This window comes from Oncorhynchus mykiss, chromosome 20 (genome assembly GCF_057628025.1).
Source record: "Oncorhynchus mykiss isolate SJ-2025 chromosome 20, ASM5762802v1, whole genome shotgun sequence".
NCBI classification, from domain to species: Eukaryota; Metazoa; Chordata; class Actinopteri; order Salmoniformes; family Salmonidae; genus Oncorhynchus; species Oncorhynchus mykiss.
In genome coordinates, this window is record NC_143041.1 from 16,784,525 (window position 1) to 16,803,798 (window position 19,274).

At 44.8% G+C, this 19,274-nt stretch overlaps 1 protein-coding gene across 4 annotated transcripts in view; it reads left to right on the plus strand.

Moving 5' to 3' along the window:
• Positions 1–19,274, plus strand: part of pcdh15b (protocadherin-related 15b) — a 213,781-nt gene that overhangs the window by 111,804 nt on the left and 82,703 nt on the right. For all 4 annotated transcript variants that reach the window (XM_090212388.1, XM_036955811.2, XM_090212387.1 and 1 more), the window contains 6 exons: positions 1,702–1,836; positions 8,713–8,862; positions 9,795–9,988; positions 12,183–12,315; positions 12,694–12,773; positions 16,739–16,832. In XM_090212388.1, coding sequence (XP_090068514.1) covers positions 1,702–1,836; positions 8,713–8,862; positions 9,795–9,988; positions 12,183–12,315; positions 12,694–12,773; positions 16,739–16,832 — 786 coding nt within the window. The remainder of the gene's footprint in view (positions 1–1,701; positions 1,837–8,712; positions 8,863–9,794; positions 9,989–12,182; positions 12,316–12,693; positions 12,774–16,738; positions 16,833–19,274) is intronic.

The following is a 19,274-nucleotide window of genomic DNA, read 5'->3' on the forward strand; positions in this document are numbered from 1 at the left end:
AGAGAGCAGAGAGGTTGAGATCAGAGAGGTTACGAGCTAACCTTGTTACAGTACATAGAATCAAGTGACTGTCTAGGTAGAGTTCCAGGATCCATTTATGTCAGCTGCAAATAAGGTATTTGGCTTTCAAGATGATACTATAGGAATTAATCAGCAAAAAACACACATGACTTTCATTTTAACGTGATTGTAACACCATCTCCAAATTCTCATTGGTTGAGCAGGTTGTCCCAATCACACTTTTTGGTTTGTTCTTAATCCAGCTCCTCCCTGGTGATGAACCTGTAGCTATTAGCCAATGCATTAGTGATTAGAGAGGTTCTCTTTCTCGCTTTTTCTGCTGATCAGCCTCTTTTTTTCAAACCCTCCAATTCTTCTATTTACATGATTTCCGCTTCACGCCTTGTTTATAGGTTTTTGTTTAAATTTGTAGCTAGCTTGGTTAGACTTTGAAGTGCAATTATCTGTTTTTCTCTGACCCGAGGAACTTGTTTCCCACAGTACATGGATGTCTGTATTGGATGTCTGTATTACATTGATAAGGCATATAGTTGTGTATAGTTACACTCTGGGTTTAGCCTGGTCTAGCCTGGTCTAGTGGAGTTGTTTCTCACATACCGATCTGGAGCAGGCTAAAGTCCATGTGAGTTGGATTATTTTGGGAAACCTCATGCTGATGGAAGCTGTGTCATCTCCTGCTGTGCGGGGGCATTGGGAGAGGGGACCTTTACTTACACCCAGACATTTGTTAAGTGTCTGTGGTGATTATTATTCAAATTACTTTTATTTGCCGCAGCTCAATTTATTTATGTCTCCCTCCGCCCGGAGGGGCAGCGGTGTAAGTTCAATATCCTCTAAAGCAGCATCAACAATATCCACAGTGCTGAGGGGTGCATATTAGTAATGAAGGCTGTCGCCTGTCTGGAATGGGCCTGTATTAAAAGGACCGGCTTGCTTATCAAATGGCAAACAATTCACTTTAGTGCCCTACTTTCAACCAGGGTCCATAGAGATTCCTATGGGGCTCTGTTCAAAAATAGTGCACTATATAGTGAATAAGGTGCCATTTCGGATGCGGACGCTATTATTGCAGGGGTAGGCAGTGGATGAGGTTGGACTTTTCATTATTGGTCTGTATTCATACACAAATGTATCCAGGTGTTGCTGTGTGTGCAGAACACAACCACGACACAAGGACTACAAAGCCTTGCAGGACTTCAGATGAATTAGGGAAAGGTATGGGGTTTAACATTCGAAAGCCCATTTAGATTGGCACAACAGACCCCGCAACACAGCCATACAGATACCGCGGAGAGAAAGTGCATTGATAACAACAAATCCTTAGTATACTTTGTCATGCAAATATGATACGGATGCCAACATCAGTGCCATGGTAATATCGTACAAAGAGCTGTGTAATTGTATTTCATTGTCATTCAACACCACGGTGGATTTCATGGAAGCTAAATGGTTTGATAGGCAAAGAAATACAAAAACTGTGAGATGACGTCATAGTTCAACTGTTATGAGTGTTTATCCTCACATATATTTCCTTTGTCTCCAAAAACGTGTATTTGAAACTGACTGACTAAGTTTCATCACCTTGCTTTCATCAATGGGACTCCAGTCCGTCAGTTGTTGTTTGTGGACTTGTTGTTGCCAATAAAAAAAATTCAGTGATTTATTTTCCTTCCCTTGAAGATGAAAGATCCCATGGTGCAGATATCCTTGGACAACTACAACACAATCTTCATGTTGACACCTTCGGGGATTACTCGCTACCTGACACTGCTGAAGCCCATGGACCGTGAAGAGCAGGACAGCTACACGTTCACGGTAAGGCTAGCTCTAGCTGACACTACTTTCTCTCTCTTCTTCTCTCCCCACAATTAAGTTAGCACCTGTCAAACAAAATAGTACATCATAAACTGGAATTCAGTCACTTGTCCTTTAATGCCCATATACAGTATGTCTTGTAGCAAGCTCATGAACACTGCTAGAATGGCAATAGGTATATCAGTACAGTACTATTACATATACACTATTGAATCAGCAAGATACTTATTTTCTTGCTACTTGAAATTCATAGCTGGGATTTTTATACCCGTAGTAACTAGTTTGCCAATGCTTCTGACATTTCTGGCCAATTTTATTATTATTATTATTATTTTTTTTTTAATGTACGAGATAGTCCTATCCTTTGTAAAAATGTCTTCCACATCGTATCCTCAGCCAGGGTTATTTTTTGTTTTTATCTGGTAATGATGGAGGGCATCACAATCTTTCCCCAAACTTTATGACCATTGGGATAGAACAATGGTGTTCGTCTTCAAGTAATAATCCTCTATTGTTGCTCACACCAAAGTCTCCCGCTTCCCTCTGCCCAGACAACCAGTTGGCACAGGGCCTGTATTTGATGTAGTGTGTGTGTGTGTGTGTCTGAGTGTTTTTGTGTAGGCTAACATACTCCAATATGTAAGTAAAAAGTGAAAGCAATCCCTGTAAAAGCACTCGTTGAAAATTTTTACTGTGCTAAAAGATAAAAGTGAATGATTAATGTCATGTGATGCGGTAGCCTCTCATTAAGTATTTGTGCAATCCCCTGAGCCAGCGCCTACAAAGTTTCAATAATGAAACCAATACTCACCAATTACTGAGCTTTCATGCAAGAGTAAAACTCTCTGTGGCTGGCTAGTGCACTGTTACCAGCTGGAAGACCATGATAAAGCACCGAACAGCAGAGTGCAGTCCAGCACAGCACAGCAGAGTTCAGCACAGAGCTGTTAAGTACAGCATAGCACAGCTCAGAACAGCGTAGTTCAGCACAGAACAGCTCAGTATAGTTCACTGCATGACACGGTACAGCACAGCGCACCAGAGTTCAGCACAGAACAGCTCAGAACAGCATAGTTCAGCACAGAACAGCTCAGAACAGCATAGTTCAGCACAGAACAGCACAGCGCAGCAGAGTTCAGCACAGAACAGCACAGCGCAGCAGAGTTCAGCACAGAACAGCTCAGTATAGTTCACTGCATGACACGGAACAGCACAGCGCAGCAGAGTTCAGCACAGAACAGCTCAGTATAGTTCACTGCATGACACGGAACAGCACAGCGCAGCATAGTTCAGCACAGAACAGCTCAGTATAGTTCACTGCATGACACGGAACAGCACAGCGCAGCAGAGTTCAGCACAGAACAGCTCAGTATAGTTCACTGCATGACACGGAACAGCACAGCGCAGCAGAGTTCAGCACAGAACAGCTCAGTATAGTTCACTGCATGACACGGAACAGCACAGCGCAGCAGAGTTCAGCACAAAACAGTTAAGCCGTAGCACAGCTCAGAACAGAATAGTTCAGCTCAGCAGAGAACAGCACAGCAACACACAGGTCAGCACAGCACAGCACACTGCTAACCTCAGTACTATTCCTCAGTATGTTTGATGATGTATTCTTCCTTCAGCTCAAACTGGCACCGGGTTATTCGCTGTTCCCTCCGGATCAGATAGACCTGTTTATTTGAGGAAGTGTCACCTAACAGCTGTATCATTCAGCCTGAGAGCCGTAGTCTTGTCAGGCTTTGAAATTGCCAAGTGCCATGTCATCAGAAACCATAATTGGAATTTGTCCTAAGAACTTTGGAGGTTTTGGAGTTCCATTTTTCCTGCTCACCTTTACCACTCTGTTTTAAGAATTGAGAGACGTAATTTTTTTTTAGCAATCTGATAAAATCCAAATTAAGTCAAATCCAATATTATTTGTCACATCCGCAGAATACAACAGGTGTCGACTTTACTGTGAAATGCTTACTTGCAAGCCCTTAACCAACAATGCAGTTATAAGAAAATTTAGTTTAGAATATATATTTTATTATTAACATTTTTTAAGTAACACAATAAAATAACAACACGGAGGCTATATACAGGGGGTACAGTACCAAGTCAATGTGCGGGGGTACAGGTTAGTCAAAATAATTTGTACATAGGTAAAGTGACTGCATTGATAATAAACAGTGAGTAGCAGCAGTGTAAAAACAAATGTCAATGCAAAAACTCCAGGTGGCCATTTGATTAATTGTTGACCAGTTTAATGGCTTGAGGGTAGAAGATGTTAAGGAGCTTTGTAGACCTAGACTTGGCGCTCTGGTATCGCTTGCCATGTGGTAACAGAGAGAACAGTCTATGACTTTGACAATTGACTATGACCATTTTTTGGGCCTTCCTCTGACACCGCCTAGTATATAGGTCCTGGATGGTGGAAGCTTGGCCCCAGCAATATACTGGGCTGTACTGTCAGATGCTGAGCAGTTGCCATACCAGGCGGTGATGCAACCGGTCAGGATGCTCTCGATGGTGCAGCTGTATAACTTTTTGAGGATCTTGGGACCCATGCCAAATCTTTTCAGTCTCTTGAGGGGGAAAAGGCGTTGTCGTGCCCTCTTCACAACTTTCTTGGTGTGTTTGGACCATCATAGTTTGTTGGTGATGTGGACACCAAGGAACTTGAAACTCTCAACCCGCTCCACTACAGCCCTGTCAATGTGAATGGGTGCGTGTTCGGCCTTCCTTTTCCTGTAGTCAGTTATCCTCCCCTTTGTCTTGCTCACATTGAGGGAGATAGTTTTTCTGGTACCACACTGCCAGTTCTCTGACCTCCTCCCAAATGGCTGTCTCATCGTTGTCAGTGATCAGGCTTACCACCACTGTGTCGTCGGCAATCTTAATGATGGTGTTGGAGTCGTGCTTGGCCACACAGTCGTGGGAGAACAGGGAGTAGAGGAGGGGACTAAGCATGCACCCCTGAGGGGCCCTTTGTGAGGATCAGCGTGGCAGATGTGCTGTTGCCTACCCTTTCCACCTGCGGGTGGCCTGTCAGGAGGTCCAAGATACAGTTGGAGAGGGAGGTGTTTAGGCTAAGGGTCCTTGGCTTAGTAATGAGCTTTGTGGGCACTATCGTGTTGCATGCAGAACTGTAGTCAATGAACACATAGTGAGAATTTTTGTCCAGGTGGGAAAGGGCAGTGTGAAGTGCGATTGAGATTGCGTCATCTGTGGATCTGTTAAGACGGTATGCGAATTGGAGTGTGTCTAGGGTTTCCGTGATGATTTGGTTGATGTGAGCCATGACCAGCCTTTCAAAGCACTTCATTGCTACTGACATGAGTGCCAGGGGTCGGTATTAATTTAGGCAGGTTACCTTTGCTTTCTTGGGCACAGGTACTATGGTGGTCTGCTTGAATAATGTAGGTATTACAGACTCGGTCAGGGAGAAGTTGAACATGTCAGTGAAGACACTTGCCAGTTGGTCCGGCGCATGCTCTGGTTACGCGTCCTGGCAATCTGTCTGGCCCTGCAGCCTTGTGAATGTTGACCTGTTTAAAAGTCTTGCTCACATCACCTACGTGATTGCACAGTTGCCCGGAACACCTGGTGCTCTCATGCATGCTTCAGTGTTGCTTGCCTCGAAGCAAGCAGAAAAGGCATTTAGCTCGTCGGGCTATGCTCGCATCACTGGGCAGCTCGCGGCTGGGTTTCCCTTTGTAGTCTAATATTTTTCAAACCCGTCCACATCCGACCGACGTTGGATGTGGAAGGGTGTAGTATGATTCAATCTTAATCCTGTATTGACGGGGTATTGCGGGGGCATAGCAGGATATTTTATAAGCCTCCGGATTTGTGTCCCGCTCCTTGAAAGCAGCAGCTCTAGCCTTTAGCTCGGTTATGATGTTGCCTGTAATCCATGGCTTCTGGTTGGAATATGTACGTATGGTCACTTTTGGAACAATGTAGTTGATGCACTTATTGATGAAGCCAGTGACTGAGGTGCTATACTCCTCAATGCCATTGGATGAATCCCGGAACATATTCTAGTCTGTGCTAGCAAAACAGTCCTGTAGCGTAGTATCCTCGTCGTCTGACCACTTCCGTATTGAGCGAGTCACTGGTACTTCCCGCTATAGTTTTTGCTAGTAAGCAGGAATCAGGAGGATAGAATTATGGTCAGATTTTCCAAATGGAGGGTGAGGGGAAGGTGTATACGTGTCTCTGTGTGTGGAGTAAAGGTAGTCTAGAGATTTTTTTCCCTCTGGTTGCACATGTGACATGCTAGTAGAAATTAGGTAAAACGGATTTAAGTTTGCCTGCGTTAAAGTCCCCGGCCACTAGGAGCGCTGCTTCTGGATGAGCATTTTCTTGTTTGCTTATGGCCTTATACAGCTCATTGAGTGCGGTATTGCTGCCAGCATTGGTTTGTGTTGGTAAATAGACGGCTACTTAAAATATAGATGAAAACTCTCTTGGTAGATAGTGTAGTCTACAGCTTATCAAGAAGTACTCTACCTCAGGCGAGCAATACCTCGAGACTACCTTAATATTAGACATCGCTCACCAATTATTATTGACAAATAGACACATACCCCCACCCCTCGTCTTACCGGACGTAGCTGTTTTGTCCTGCTGATGCACAGAAAAGCCAGCCAACTGTATATTATCTGTGTCGTCGTTCAGCCACGACTCGGTGAAACATAAGATAATACAGTTTTTAATGTCCCGTTGGTAGGATAGTCTCGAACGGCGCTCATCCAGTTTATTCACCAGTGATTGCACGTTGGCCAATAGAACGGATGGTAGAGGCGGGTTACCCTGATCTCCGCCCCCTGTATATCCTTATTTTCTTTATGCAAATGACAGGGATTTGTCTGGGAGCAACATTATATAGTCTTTGCCCAGTTTGAGGTCAGTCATTTCTGTTCTGATATCCAGAAGCTCTTTTCGGACATAAGAGACGGTAGCATCAACATTATGTACAAAATAAGTTACAAACAAATGTGAAAAAACACACAAAATAGCACATTTGTTTTGGAGCCTGTAAAATAGCAGCCATCCCCTCCGGCGGCCATTCTTATTGATAAGGCAATGTCTTATCGATTGACTGTGCCTGTCTGACTATGTTAATACAGCAGGATCAACTCTGTTTTCGTCAAAAACCATCAGAATATGAAATAATGGTGCAAAGAAGATCCAGAAGTCTTCTCTGAATGCAAATATTGGTGTGCTGCTCCCTTCAGCCCTAATTCTGTGGGACGTGGTTTTAGCATTCTGTTAGCATTTCGATCACTTGGAGTTGGCCTTGTCCTGGCAGTCACCGAATGATTAAAACACTGAGAACAAGCACGCTTGTCTGGGAGTTACTATGCTGAGTTAAATTATGGATTCGTCTCACATACGAATGCTTCCCAGTCAGTCAGCGCCTCAATGTGTTTCCCCTCTCCATCATTACCATGAAGATATCCATGTGGATGTGTCTCAGTGGGTTTTAATTCCGACACATATTCAGTCAGCGTATGTTTACTTGATTTCATTCAAATGACAAATGGCACTGAATCTGTTATGCTACCCACCCTGAAAGACACCCTTCCTGCCAGTCAGAATACAACCACAGCTACAACAATCACTACCCACCTAATGATGGCTTAGTGCTTAAAATAATCATTTTGCCTCTGTCTTGCCTAGAGGATTTGTACTGTTATGTTGTTGGGAGCTGGTAGAGGTTTTTATAGTGCTAACTTGTCTCCGACTAAAACGGAGACAAGAGCCTCATAATGTCAAGGGTAGAGCATTGCACCGGAAACTCAGAGGAGAAAACAACACTTTGACGTTTTCTCTCCCCACCACCACATCCTGCTGGAACAGTGGAGGAGCCCGCAGCGCTATCCTGTCAAGACTTTGAAGTGTGGTGTTGCTAAGCACTATAGACATTAAGAAGTACTAAAGGGATGTCTCTGGATTCCGGTTTTCGCTAGCACTTACCACTGTGTTTACCTGTGGGCTTTTTTTAGCTGCTTCCGCCATTGTTTTGTGGGGAAGATCACAATGGTGGCAAAATAAGTAGCTTTAATTCGAAAAGTTAATGGGGGAGAGCTTTGAAAATCCCAGTGGGACAAATGGTGTTTTATCTCTGGCTCAACTGAGGATCATTGTGCTTTTCTCGCTGTTTGATGCTTGTTAGCATGTTCTTTGTTTTTTTAGTCTTGTTAGTCTTGTTTTATCTATGTGATCGGTTGTGTTCTATGTGGAAGTTCACAGTCAGATACTGCTTCACGCACGCACACACACACACACACACACATTAGTGAAGCTTAAGAGTATTAATTAGCAAAGGCACATTAAAGGGTCTGTTCACTTTATCTAATGAAAAAACAACATTGGTATGCCAATCATGATTGGACTTGTGAGAGCATTGTAGTCTTCATTACTGTAAGTAGTTTTTAAGCCAATAGGCCCTGTTTAGTCAGTGTGATGAATTAATATCTCTGTGTAAATGGATTTTTAGTAAGGTTATTGCTCTCAATCTTGCAATTTTATTTTTACCATTGGTCACCATCCTTGTCTTCCTTTTCTCTCCTGTGACTGTGACTCTCAGGGTCTAACCCGTTGTTCGTGACATGACAGAACATGTCATGGGTTATATAGTGTCTCCACTGTATACATACAGTATATCATGCATTAGCATTGTTTGACTGTTTCCTAGATATTCTCAACAAGCTGTTCAAAAGTTCATTCCTCAATGGTTTCTCTGAAGGTGTTTGATCATTTCTCTCTCGCTCCCCGTCTCCCCTTCTCTCTCCTTCTTTCCTTCCTTTTCTATCTATCTATCTCTGTCTGTCTGTCTCTCTCTCCCTCCTGCCCCCCCCCCCCCCCTCTTCTCTATAGATGATGGCTTCAGACGGAGTTCAGGAGAGCCCTACAGTGACCGTTCATATCACAGTGATTGATGCCAACGACAACACACCAACCTTCCTCAACTCCTCCTACAATGTTAATGTTTACACAGACATTCAGCCAGGGGAAACAGTATTACAGGTAATCAATGCACTATACTCACTCGCTGTTTTCCCAAACAAACCACCCACTTAGAGTAATAGCGTTAGTAAACCTAATTTATAAATGAATTATAGCTGGAATAATTGTGGCAGCAGACTGTTTGGCTTAGCTCTCAGCAGGCTGCTGCCATAGGCTGTTCCCCTCTGTGCCCAGGGAAGATTGTGGGTAATTTGTTATAACCCCTGTTTTGCAGTCTGAGCATGAGCCCAGTTCAGTCGCAGGGAACAAAAGACTGACAGAAAAGGTCAAGTCCAGGCAGTTAAATCTCTGTTTCCCGATCAGAAGACTTCCTCTCATAGCAAGCCAGGTTAGGCTGGTTAGGCTTCAGAAACATGCGTTAATAAGGACAGCTATGAGTTAACTCTTTGTCTGCTGAATGACTTAATGAGTCAGAGACATCTTTGAGTTACAGTATGTAAAGTCTTAGAATGGCATATGGGGAAAATTACACTAAAGATGTTGTAGTCATGCTTTTGTTTAGTCACATACTATAGCTTTCTGTTTGTTTTAAACACATTCATGTTTTGAGGTTTCTATTCATGTGTGGCCACTTCTTTACACATCACAGTGTGTTGAATATGAAGTCCTATATGTTGTACAGAGATGATGCTAATGTTAAAAGGTATTTCTGCGTTTGATTGTGATAGTAGTCTCTACCTTCTTATTTCAAATTTGCTGACCATATATGCTATTGATCTGTAATACGCCCCCGAACACGATGCGTTTAATTACGCATTAGATATGTTTAAGAATAATATCAGCGCTGAATTTGCATGTTCCTTGAAATGTGGGGCGAAAATTGGTATAGATTGCCTTCCCCTAGTGATGTCCCTGGGCATAGGACGACTGCGGACACTGTCGATGGAGACTTACGGGGAAATGATGTGGCTCCTCTCCTGTATCCCTTTCAGCTGACGGCCCTGGATGCTGACGAGGGCCCCAACGGGCTGGTGACCTACAAGATCCTGGCGGGGAATCAAGGCCACTTCGCCATCAATAACCGCTCGGGAGTGATCACTGTGATGCCTGGCATCTCCCTGGCCGTGGGACGCTCCTATGCCCTGACCGTGAAGGCCATGGATAACGGCCCAGAGTCCCAGAGGAGGTGAGGCTATTAGGGAGCCCTGGGGGGGCCCGAGGGATGGGAGGCTGGAGGGGAGGATGGGGAGGGCTGGGTGTTGGGGAGACTGAGCAGGGCCGTGGAGAGGTAGAGTGGTGGTGGTGGCTGGAAACTGGTGGGGACTGTAAAGGCTGAGAGCCACAGAGGACCAGGTACTTTCCATTCCGTTTGCAGCAGCCACAGCCTCCCTCCCTTGCTGCCGTTCTCCCTCTTTCCCTCTGTCACCCCCCCCCTCTCCTTTTTTTATGTATCTCTCTCTCTGCCCCTCTCTCTTGCTCTCTTAAATCAATAGTGTTCTGCAGGATAACACATTCTGCTGTGGAAATATCCCTGTAACAATGTGCTGATAGATATTACTCTCAGGACTGACCCATCTGGTACCCAAAGCGGAAATGAGAGGCTTTTCACAATAATTGGCAATGCCCACCCTCCAACTCAATTCAATCTGTGTCGCCTTTGTGCCCTCTGTAATGCTTGGTGGCCACAGAATCAATATAGCTCAATAGACTAACATAGAAAGAGATTTTTTTGCAGGAAATGTAGTGAATTGGGAACTAACTGGTGCCTGAGTTCAATAGGAAAAACATTAAGGTACCCACTGGGGGAGTTCTGTGGCCTCAGTCCACTGGTGGGTTTCTGTGGCCTCAGTCCACTGGTGGGATCTCTGTGGCCTCAGTCCACTGGGGGAGTTCTGTGGCCTCAGTCCACTGGTGGGGTCTCTGTGGCCTCAGTCCACTGGGGGGGTTTATGTGGCCTCAGTCCACTGGGGGGGTTTCTGTGGCCTCAGTCCACTGGGGGGGGGGGGGGGTCTCTGTGGCCTCAGTCCACTGGGGGGGTCCCTGTGGCCTCAGTCCACTGGGGGGTCTCTGTGGCCTCAGTCCACTGGGGGGGGTCTCTGTGGCCTCAGTCCACTGGGCGAGTTCTGTGGCCTCAGTCCACTAGGGGGGTCTCTGTGGCCTCAGTCCACTGGGGGGTCTCTGTGGCCTCAGTCCACTGGGCGAGTTCTGTGGCCTCAGTCCACTGGGGGGTCTCTGTGGCCTCAGTCCACTGGGGGGGTTTCTGTGGCCTCAGTCCACTGGGGGAGTTCTGTGGCCTCAGTCCACTGGGGGGGTTTCTGTGGCCTCAGTCCACTGGGGGGTCTCTGTGGCCTCAGTCCACTGGGCGAGTTCTGTGGCCTCAGTCCACTGGGCGAGTTCTGTGGCCTCAGTCTACTGGGGAAGTTCTGTGGCCTCAGTCCACTGGGGGGGTTTCTGTGGCCTCAGTCCACTGGGGGGGTTTCTGTGGCCTCAGTCCACTGGGGGGGTTTCTGTGGCAGCAGTTTTTGGAATTTCGTCTTCCCCGAAACACGGCCAGGTAAAAGTTTCATCGCACAAAGAACCTTGGAATCCTTTCTTTTGAGAAGTAAAGGACAGAGACGCAAAATAAAACTGTGATGATTATTATTATTGGTGTGAATACGTAAAAAGTCTGGAGTGCCATCTTGTCGAGCAGGGAAACAAATGCTGATAATAGCAAAGCCAGCAAAAAGTCTTCAAATAACAAGTCCCCCATATGTCTTTCTGAAATTGACTTGTAAAAGTGGCTGTAATCATTCAATGATGTTTATGTTCAGGCCCGACTCGGACACTTGGGGCTTAATGTTCTGTACACAAATGTCATTTCACTTTTGTTTGGTGATGAACCAGGTGAGAACAGCATCCAGCGACGTGGTAAAACAAAGTAACAGTACACACTCTGCTGTTCGTTCGCGCGTACAATGATGTCTGAGTGAAGAAACAGTGTTGGTTGTTTGTAATAACGTCTTTGTTTTTGTAATGTCGCAAATGTACGTGGCTCTTTCGCCAACTCTGGATTTCAGCCTACGTACAGTACCCAGCAGCTGTTTGATCTACAGTCATATGGATCTTCTTGCAAAACACACCCTAACCAACCCGAAACAAACACCCACAGCCAATAACATTGCATCTGTGTGTACCCTACATCCCACACACCAATTGTCGTACTGTAAACAAAACCCTCCCACAGTCTCAGTCTTTCAGAATCGAAGCTCTTGGAGGACAGTTAAAGTTGATAAAAGTGCTTCTTGATTGTAAAAATGTATACCAACGAATTGAACCCGCGTTCATCTGGGTTTTTCCACCAGAATTAATTTCACACCCATCCTTATCTCCCCTCCCAGGAGCTCCATCACCACCGTGTACATTGAGGTGCTCCCACCCAACAACCAGAGCCCCCCACGCTTTCCCCGCTTCCTCTACAGCCTGGAGGTCAGCGAGGCCATGAGGACCGGCGCCACTCTCCTCCACCTGCAGGTGAGCCTGGGGACGAGGCTTCTTCACAATACCACACTGTTCTTTAGTTCAGACCTAGCGTGAACATTTCGTGTATACAGCTGATGAGCTCCTAACAATGGCTTCTTTTTTAGTCTGTACCAGAAGGGACTGAGACCAATGTTACTGTCTATTCTGTTTCAGAAGAAATGGTTCGAGCTGTTTATTTAGACCACTCAGACGGTAGACGTCGCTACTGTGTTGTTGTCCGCCAATACTACGAAACTATTGTTTGTAATGCATCAAGTAGAAATGGAGCCGGATACTGCTGAGTAAAGTCATTTAGAATTCTTCATTGTCTGTTGTGAAATTGGGTTTTATTTGACATGAACGAGGCTCTCTGTCTCTGTGTCTCTACAGGCGAAGGACCGTGAAAGAGATCCTATTACCTATAGCATCCAGAGCGGAGATTCCCACCACCTCTTCGAGCTCTCCCGAACGTGCGTAAGCTTATTTTAGTCATCAACAACACCTACCTGTATTATCGTGGAGGATTTATTCATGAAACCTTGCCGGTGGTGGTGTTACCCTGTTACAGAGGAGTCGATTTAGGGGAAAGGGTTTTGGATTGTGTTTTGCCATGATGTGTGATCTGTAGTAAACTGAATTGCTCTCTCAGAAGCTCTCCGCAAGACACGAGGGGCTGAAAATGTAGATGCAATTCTCCCTAGCATCTCAAATACATAATTAATAAGTGCTAAATGAATTAAAACCAAAACAATTCTCTCCCAGTTTGAAAAACAGACCAAATATCAGATTATACAGTAGTCGTCCCAAGGTTACTCTGAGCTTCACTTTTGGTATTGGTGGGAAAAGTATTGGTGCCTTGGCTTGGAGTAAATATTTCCTCTTACAATTTCATAGATTTAATCCAAGCCTGCAATACGATTTGCTGGGATTTTTTTTAGGGAGCACTGTTCTATGTTTAGTGGCGAAGCAAGCCTTCTCCCCCTGCAGCTTTGGAGTAGAGCTATTACTCGTACTCAACAATTAGACCCAGAGCTGAATGGCCCTGATTTATTTATAAAAAATGGGACCCAGTCCTCCCTAGTGGCGCAGCGGTCTAAGGGTTTGATCCCAGGCTGTGTCACAACCGGCCGTGGCCGGGAGTCCCATAGGGCGACACACGATTGGCCTTGCGCCATCTGGGTTAGTTAGGGGAGGGTTTGGCCAGGGGGGCTTTACTTGGCTCATTGCGCTCTAGCGACTCATTGGTGCAGTGTGCTTCCAGGTTAAGGGGGAGCGTGTTAAGAAGCGCGGTTTGGCAGGTCATGTTTCGGAGGAAGCATAACTCGACCTTCACCTCTCCCAAGCTCATTGGGGAGTGATGAGACAAGACCGTAATTGGAGATATATATATTTTATTTCAATTTTGTATTATTTGAACCTTTATTTAACTAGGCAAGTCAGTTAAGAACAAATTCTTATTTACAATGACGGCCTAGGAACAAAGGGTTAACTGCCTTGTTCAGGGGCAGAACGACAGATTTTTACCTTGTCAGCTCAGGGATTTGATCCAACAACCTTTAGGTTACTGGCCCAACACTCTAACCACTAGGCTATATCACAAAATTGGGGGGAAAAGGGGGGTAAAATACAAAAAAGTATAATAATATGGGGACCCGAACCTGAGAACAATCAGACCCGAACCCGAATGGACTCGACTACAACCGGACCTAGACTCAACCCATACCCAAATGTAACAAAAAATAATGGTTATTTATTTTTTGTAATTTAGCAAAGGCTCTTATCCAGAGCGACTTACAGGTGCAATTAGGGTTTAGTGCCTTGCTGAAGGGCACATCAACATATTTTTTACCTAGTCGGCTCTGAGATTTGAACCAAACAACCTTTACAGTTACTGGCCCAATGCTCTTAACTGCTAGGCTACCTGGTAAGTTGCTGTTTTTGTTAACAAATATTTCTTTATATCTTGACTAGGCCTTCTACAAATCAATAAATATGCTCTAGGCCGTGGTTGGGTCTATCAGCTCTAGTTACATAGACCCGATAACCGATAGCAGTCAAACAGGACTCGACCCGCACCTGATGGGCAAGTTTGAATTTTGGACCTGAACCCACTCGGTCTTGGGTCGGGTCTCAGGTAGACCTCTAAGAGCTATCCCTCTGCTCTCTCTATCTCTCTACCTCTGTCCCCCCCCCCACCCTCTCTCTCTGTCTCTCTGTCTCTCTGTCTCTGTCTCTCTCTGTCTCTCTGTGTGTGTGTGTGTGTGTGTGTGTGTGTGTGTGTGTGTGTGTGTGTGTAATAACCAGCACATTGCCATGCAGTCATGACTGTGCTACCGGAGGCCACTTCAATCAAAGCTCCAAACTCAAATTGTCATCGTGCCTCTCCTGTTGCAGACTGTCAGGTTCAAGAAATTGCATACACCACAACTCCAAAATGTTAATAAGCCCTGCGCCTGTCTCCGTCTCCTCAATGAAGAGGCAAATTAAAACAGTAGGGGACAAGCTCCCCAGTCCTAGAGGAGATGAGCTAAAGTGTATCCCCTTATATAGCCCCTATTAATGGATAGATTCACGTGTCTATCACAACACATTGTATCCCCATTGTCATACCACTGAGCCAGTTCTTGCATATTTATCTGTTTCTTTCGAAAGAAAGCTCTTTTTATCCAACTGGTACAGCTAAGGAGTTGATTGTTTACAAGACAGTTTTACAAGTTACCCATTCGATTGCTTTGTATTAGACTTAAAACGTCAGCGTGTCAAGACTTTAAGTCCGCTGTAGAGGTGATTGTGATCAGAGACCTGCCTGCGTCTCATCGCCAGCTTAATGCCAGAAACGGGCAGGCCTTACAGATCACAATCTGTTGAATAACCTCTGCTCTGTGTTGCCTCTTAGTGGGCCTCAGATGATATCTTTAATACTCTCTTAGTTATTCAGCACTTCAAAACAACACCCTTGTGAATGAGGTTCTCTCACATGCTGGATCTGATCCAGTTTGCTTTTCCAGCTGCTAATAATCATGATATTTCATTCAGCTTGGCATTATCATCATCCTTGATATTTTCGAATGGGAGGATGATTGTGTGTGTGTGTGTGCGTGTAGAGACAATGCTCTCTATGAATAGCTTATAAATATACATGAGAGCCGTGGCGGCAGCATTTGAGGTGCCGCTTTGCGTTTGTCTAATTCATTTTAACAGGGGCATATCATTCCACTATGGTCCTCACGGAGCTCGTATCCCTCTTAGGATGTGTGCACCCGGTCTCTTAGAATCGTCTGATTATGAACCGTTAAAAATACTGAGTTAAAAAGAACCTCTAATATCTGATTAATGCGTATCTAAATGACTGCTGGTGAGTAGCCATCAGAAAACTACAAGTAGAGGGAAAATTGAGATGCGTGTTGCAGACGCGTTACCTTAAGTGGCTGTACATTGCCCTCTAGTTTGGGCTCATCTCTGAGAGCTGTAGCAGACAGACAGCTAACAGGTGTACACTCTTGTATATCAAAAAGTGCTGAAAAAAACCCTAGAACATTCAAGGGTTATTTGGCTGTCCCCGTAGGAGTACCCTTTGGAGAACCCTTTTTGGTTATAGGTAGAACACTTTGGATTCCGGGGTGGAACCCAAAAGGGCTCTTACCTGGAAATAAAGTGGTTCTACCTGGAACCAAAAAGGGTTCTCTTATGGGGACAGCCGAATAACCCTTTTGGAACCTTTTTTTCTAGGAGTGTAGAGCTGACAGCAGATAATCATCCCATGTATTTAAACACTCTGTGAGAGTGCTGAAACCACTGCTGTATGCATGCCAAGAGTACCCCACACCGAATGACCGTGCACTGTCAATTCTACAAAGCATGTGTGTGTGTGTTAGGCTACAGTAGCTTGTCAAAGTGCCAACATATAACTCTCCTCTGTCGGCAGAACGAGAGAAGGAGCTTCCGTTTCATTCTAATGTGCTGGCGGGTCCACATGCCCCACAGTATCCAACGTGCATGTAATTGAATAGCCAGATTTACATAAACCCCCATTTATAAACCACATACAAGCAAAAAAAGAAACGGTGGTTTTGCATTAGAAGGGAAAAATAATCTGCTTACACTGACAGTTGTGATTTTGGGCCAATTGAAACCTGTCTCAATTGGGATTCAATCATTTGTTGAAATGTTCACATTCACAATGTCTGAATGCAGACTTTGATGCAAGAATTTCTGTCTCCTTCACGTCTTCTTGTTTTTGTGTGGGTATTGTTTATCACTACGTGAGATCTGTTTGATTTAGGAACCCTGAAAGCTTCTGGCTCAGCGGGAAGCAGAGTCAGTGGGAAAGTTTCACGAAAGCTGCAAATGGACTGTATTGAATGATGGGAGTGTGTCGTGTTCTGGTGGTGGTTTAGTGAAAAAGAACCACCGTGTCTCCGTCTCTTCTCCCCAGGTCAGGGCTTTTGGTCCTGGGCAAACCGCTGGACAGGGAGACAGAGGATCGCTACACTCTCGTTGTAACAGCCTCAGATGGCCATCCGGAAGGGGTAAGCCTGCGTCAATTGACCTTCTATCCATCTATTCGTTCATCTATTCTCCGTCATAAATGATCTCATTGATCCATTAATCTGTGTGCTGTCTCACCATCAATCAATTTATTGTGTTCATTAATCTATTCGATCCATTCAGTTAAGTGCATGGCAGGTTGTGTAGCTAGCCTTTTTTACTGTGTTGGAGGTCTGCAGTCCATTGTTTTGATAGGATCCTGGCCAAACTGGAGGAGCAGTGATTTATGTACTGTAAATGATAATAACAAGGAATAAGATGTTGCATAACAGTAACGGGGGTTGTTAGGTGAAAATCGGGGTTGATTTCAAATCAGTCTAATAATATAATAGCGGTAATTGTCGTCAATCATGGCCCCCTTTAATGGTTGTATCCAGTGTTGAGAAAATGTGAATGATCTCAAAAACCTTTGACGCATCCACCTACATCACTCTAATGACGGTTAAAGATATTGCCTTGTCGTTGCATATCCCGGTGTCCAAAACATCTCTTTCGATATCACACTTAACGAGGAAGCCAGCGGCGGCATATTTAATGCAGGTGTGACACGTTACCGCGGCTGACCTTTATGGAAATGAATACAAACGTCTCTCTTCTGGCACACTCTGATACCTGAAGCACCTCCCCCTAGATTGAATCACTTAATTGGCCACTATTCTCAGAGCTGGTCTCTCTCACCTAGTGGAGAGGGGAACTCTCATCCTCTTCTTAAAAGAGTAGTCCAGTGTGGTTGGTTGTCTCATGCAAGTAAAATGAGAGCGGACAGTGAGTACCAGTAAACCCTCCCTCCTCTGCGCTCGCCAGCATTCTCCTCCCCTCTGTGCCCTCCACGTTTCCACTTATTCTATAAAACATTGAGCAAAGTTTAAACTGCAGCCTGAGCGGGTAGGGTAAAGGCAGAGACTGAGGCCTTTAAAATTCATTGACCTTTCCAAATCAGCTGGTCATTAGCCAAGCTAATAAACAGTCCTGTAGGGACTAGGGAAGGCTCTCTGGCTTAGGAGACACACACACAACATACGTACACACACAGACGCACGCACACACACACACACACCACTGTCACTGACTCTCCAGAACTGTTTGACCTCCCTTCCTGGTGATGTTTCCTACTGGATGGGGCGTGTATTTCTCTAGGCACCTGCAGGTGTGCCAGAGGGGCCTGGAGGGCCCGGGGCTAGCCAATATTATCTGATGAGGACCACATGAGAGGGAGACCGACAGTATCTATTATACAGTCATATCAGAGGTGTCAGATAACACTCTGTTACAGATGATAAATACTGGTTGTACTGTTTGGTCTTAAAGGGGCAATCATCAGTTCTTACATCAATTTTTGAACATCCATTTAATTATATGGATGTTCATTGATTCATTGATGAATTTGACTAGTAAATGCCTCGTGAGCTTAGTTCAACTGTCGTACCCCATCAAAACCTTTTTTCCTCCAATGTTTTTAAACAAAGTAAATATTAACAAACGCTATATAGCCTCAAAACATGGTTAAAGCTGTAATTTTGATATCATGGATGGTCCAGTTTTTGTATCCTTTACTTGGTCTATGAATTTGAGAGTGGTCAGACTCTCCAACCCCATCCCGTAGCATTTTACTAAATGGGGGGCGGGGAGTATGCCTTGTTATTGTTTTTACTGCTGATTACCACTTTGAAGAGAAAATGCAGTTTTTGGTCCTAAACAAAGCGTGAGTGTTTACCTTTTTCAAAGTGCACATTCTGTGCACCATTGTTTTCATGTCAAACAATAGTCCTTAATTTCCTATGTATTTGTCCAGTTCACTCATCACTACCCCTCCTCGCTCCAAGTAAATGTTTCTTGTAGCGCAGAGATGTTTTGCATCATGAAGTTACGCCTCATGAATAATCCCAGCCTCTCTCAAATGCTCTTTCTGACATAACAAAACAGTGGAAAATAACCTACACCTTCTTTTTGGATTATTTCTCACTTTTTCATTCCTCTGGGTGTGTCGTGGGAAGGAATACCTTTTGATGTTCTTTCAAAGCTAAATGCGGAGAAGAGAATGAGGAAGTGAGACATTAGGAAGGGATGACGCAAAGTGAAGGGCTCGAGCTGCTGTGAGGGCACACCTGCACACTTTTCTCCCCTCCATTCTTCCGCTGACGAAGGGAAGCCATATGTTCTGGGCTAATGGTGGTTTAGTCTTTCCCGTAGGCTGGTGCTCTAACGTACGGCCTGATTTGGGTTACCGGTGTGAATACAAGAGCCACCGCTAAGGAATTAGCTATAGCTCTATCTGCCTAACGACCCACTGGTTGCTAATTTATTCTGTGCTGTAATTGTTTTTTTTTTGTTTTAATGTTGAACCGTTGGGCTGTTAGACAAAAGACGGAGAACCTCTGAATGATGCAACCATCTGTCTGGCTCTGACAATTACTGTATTATCT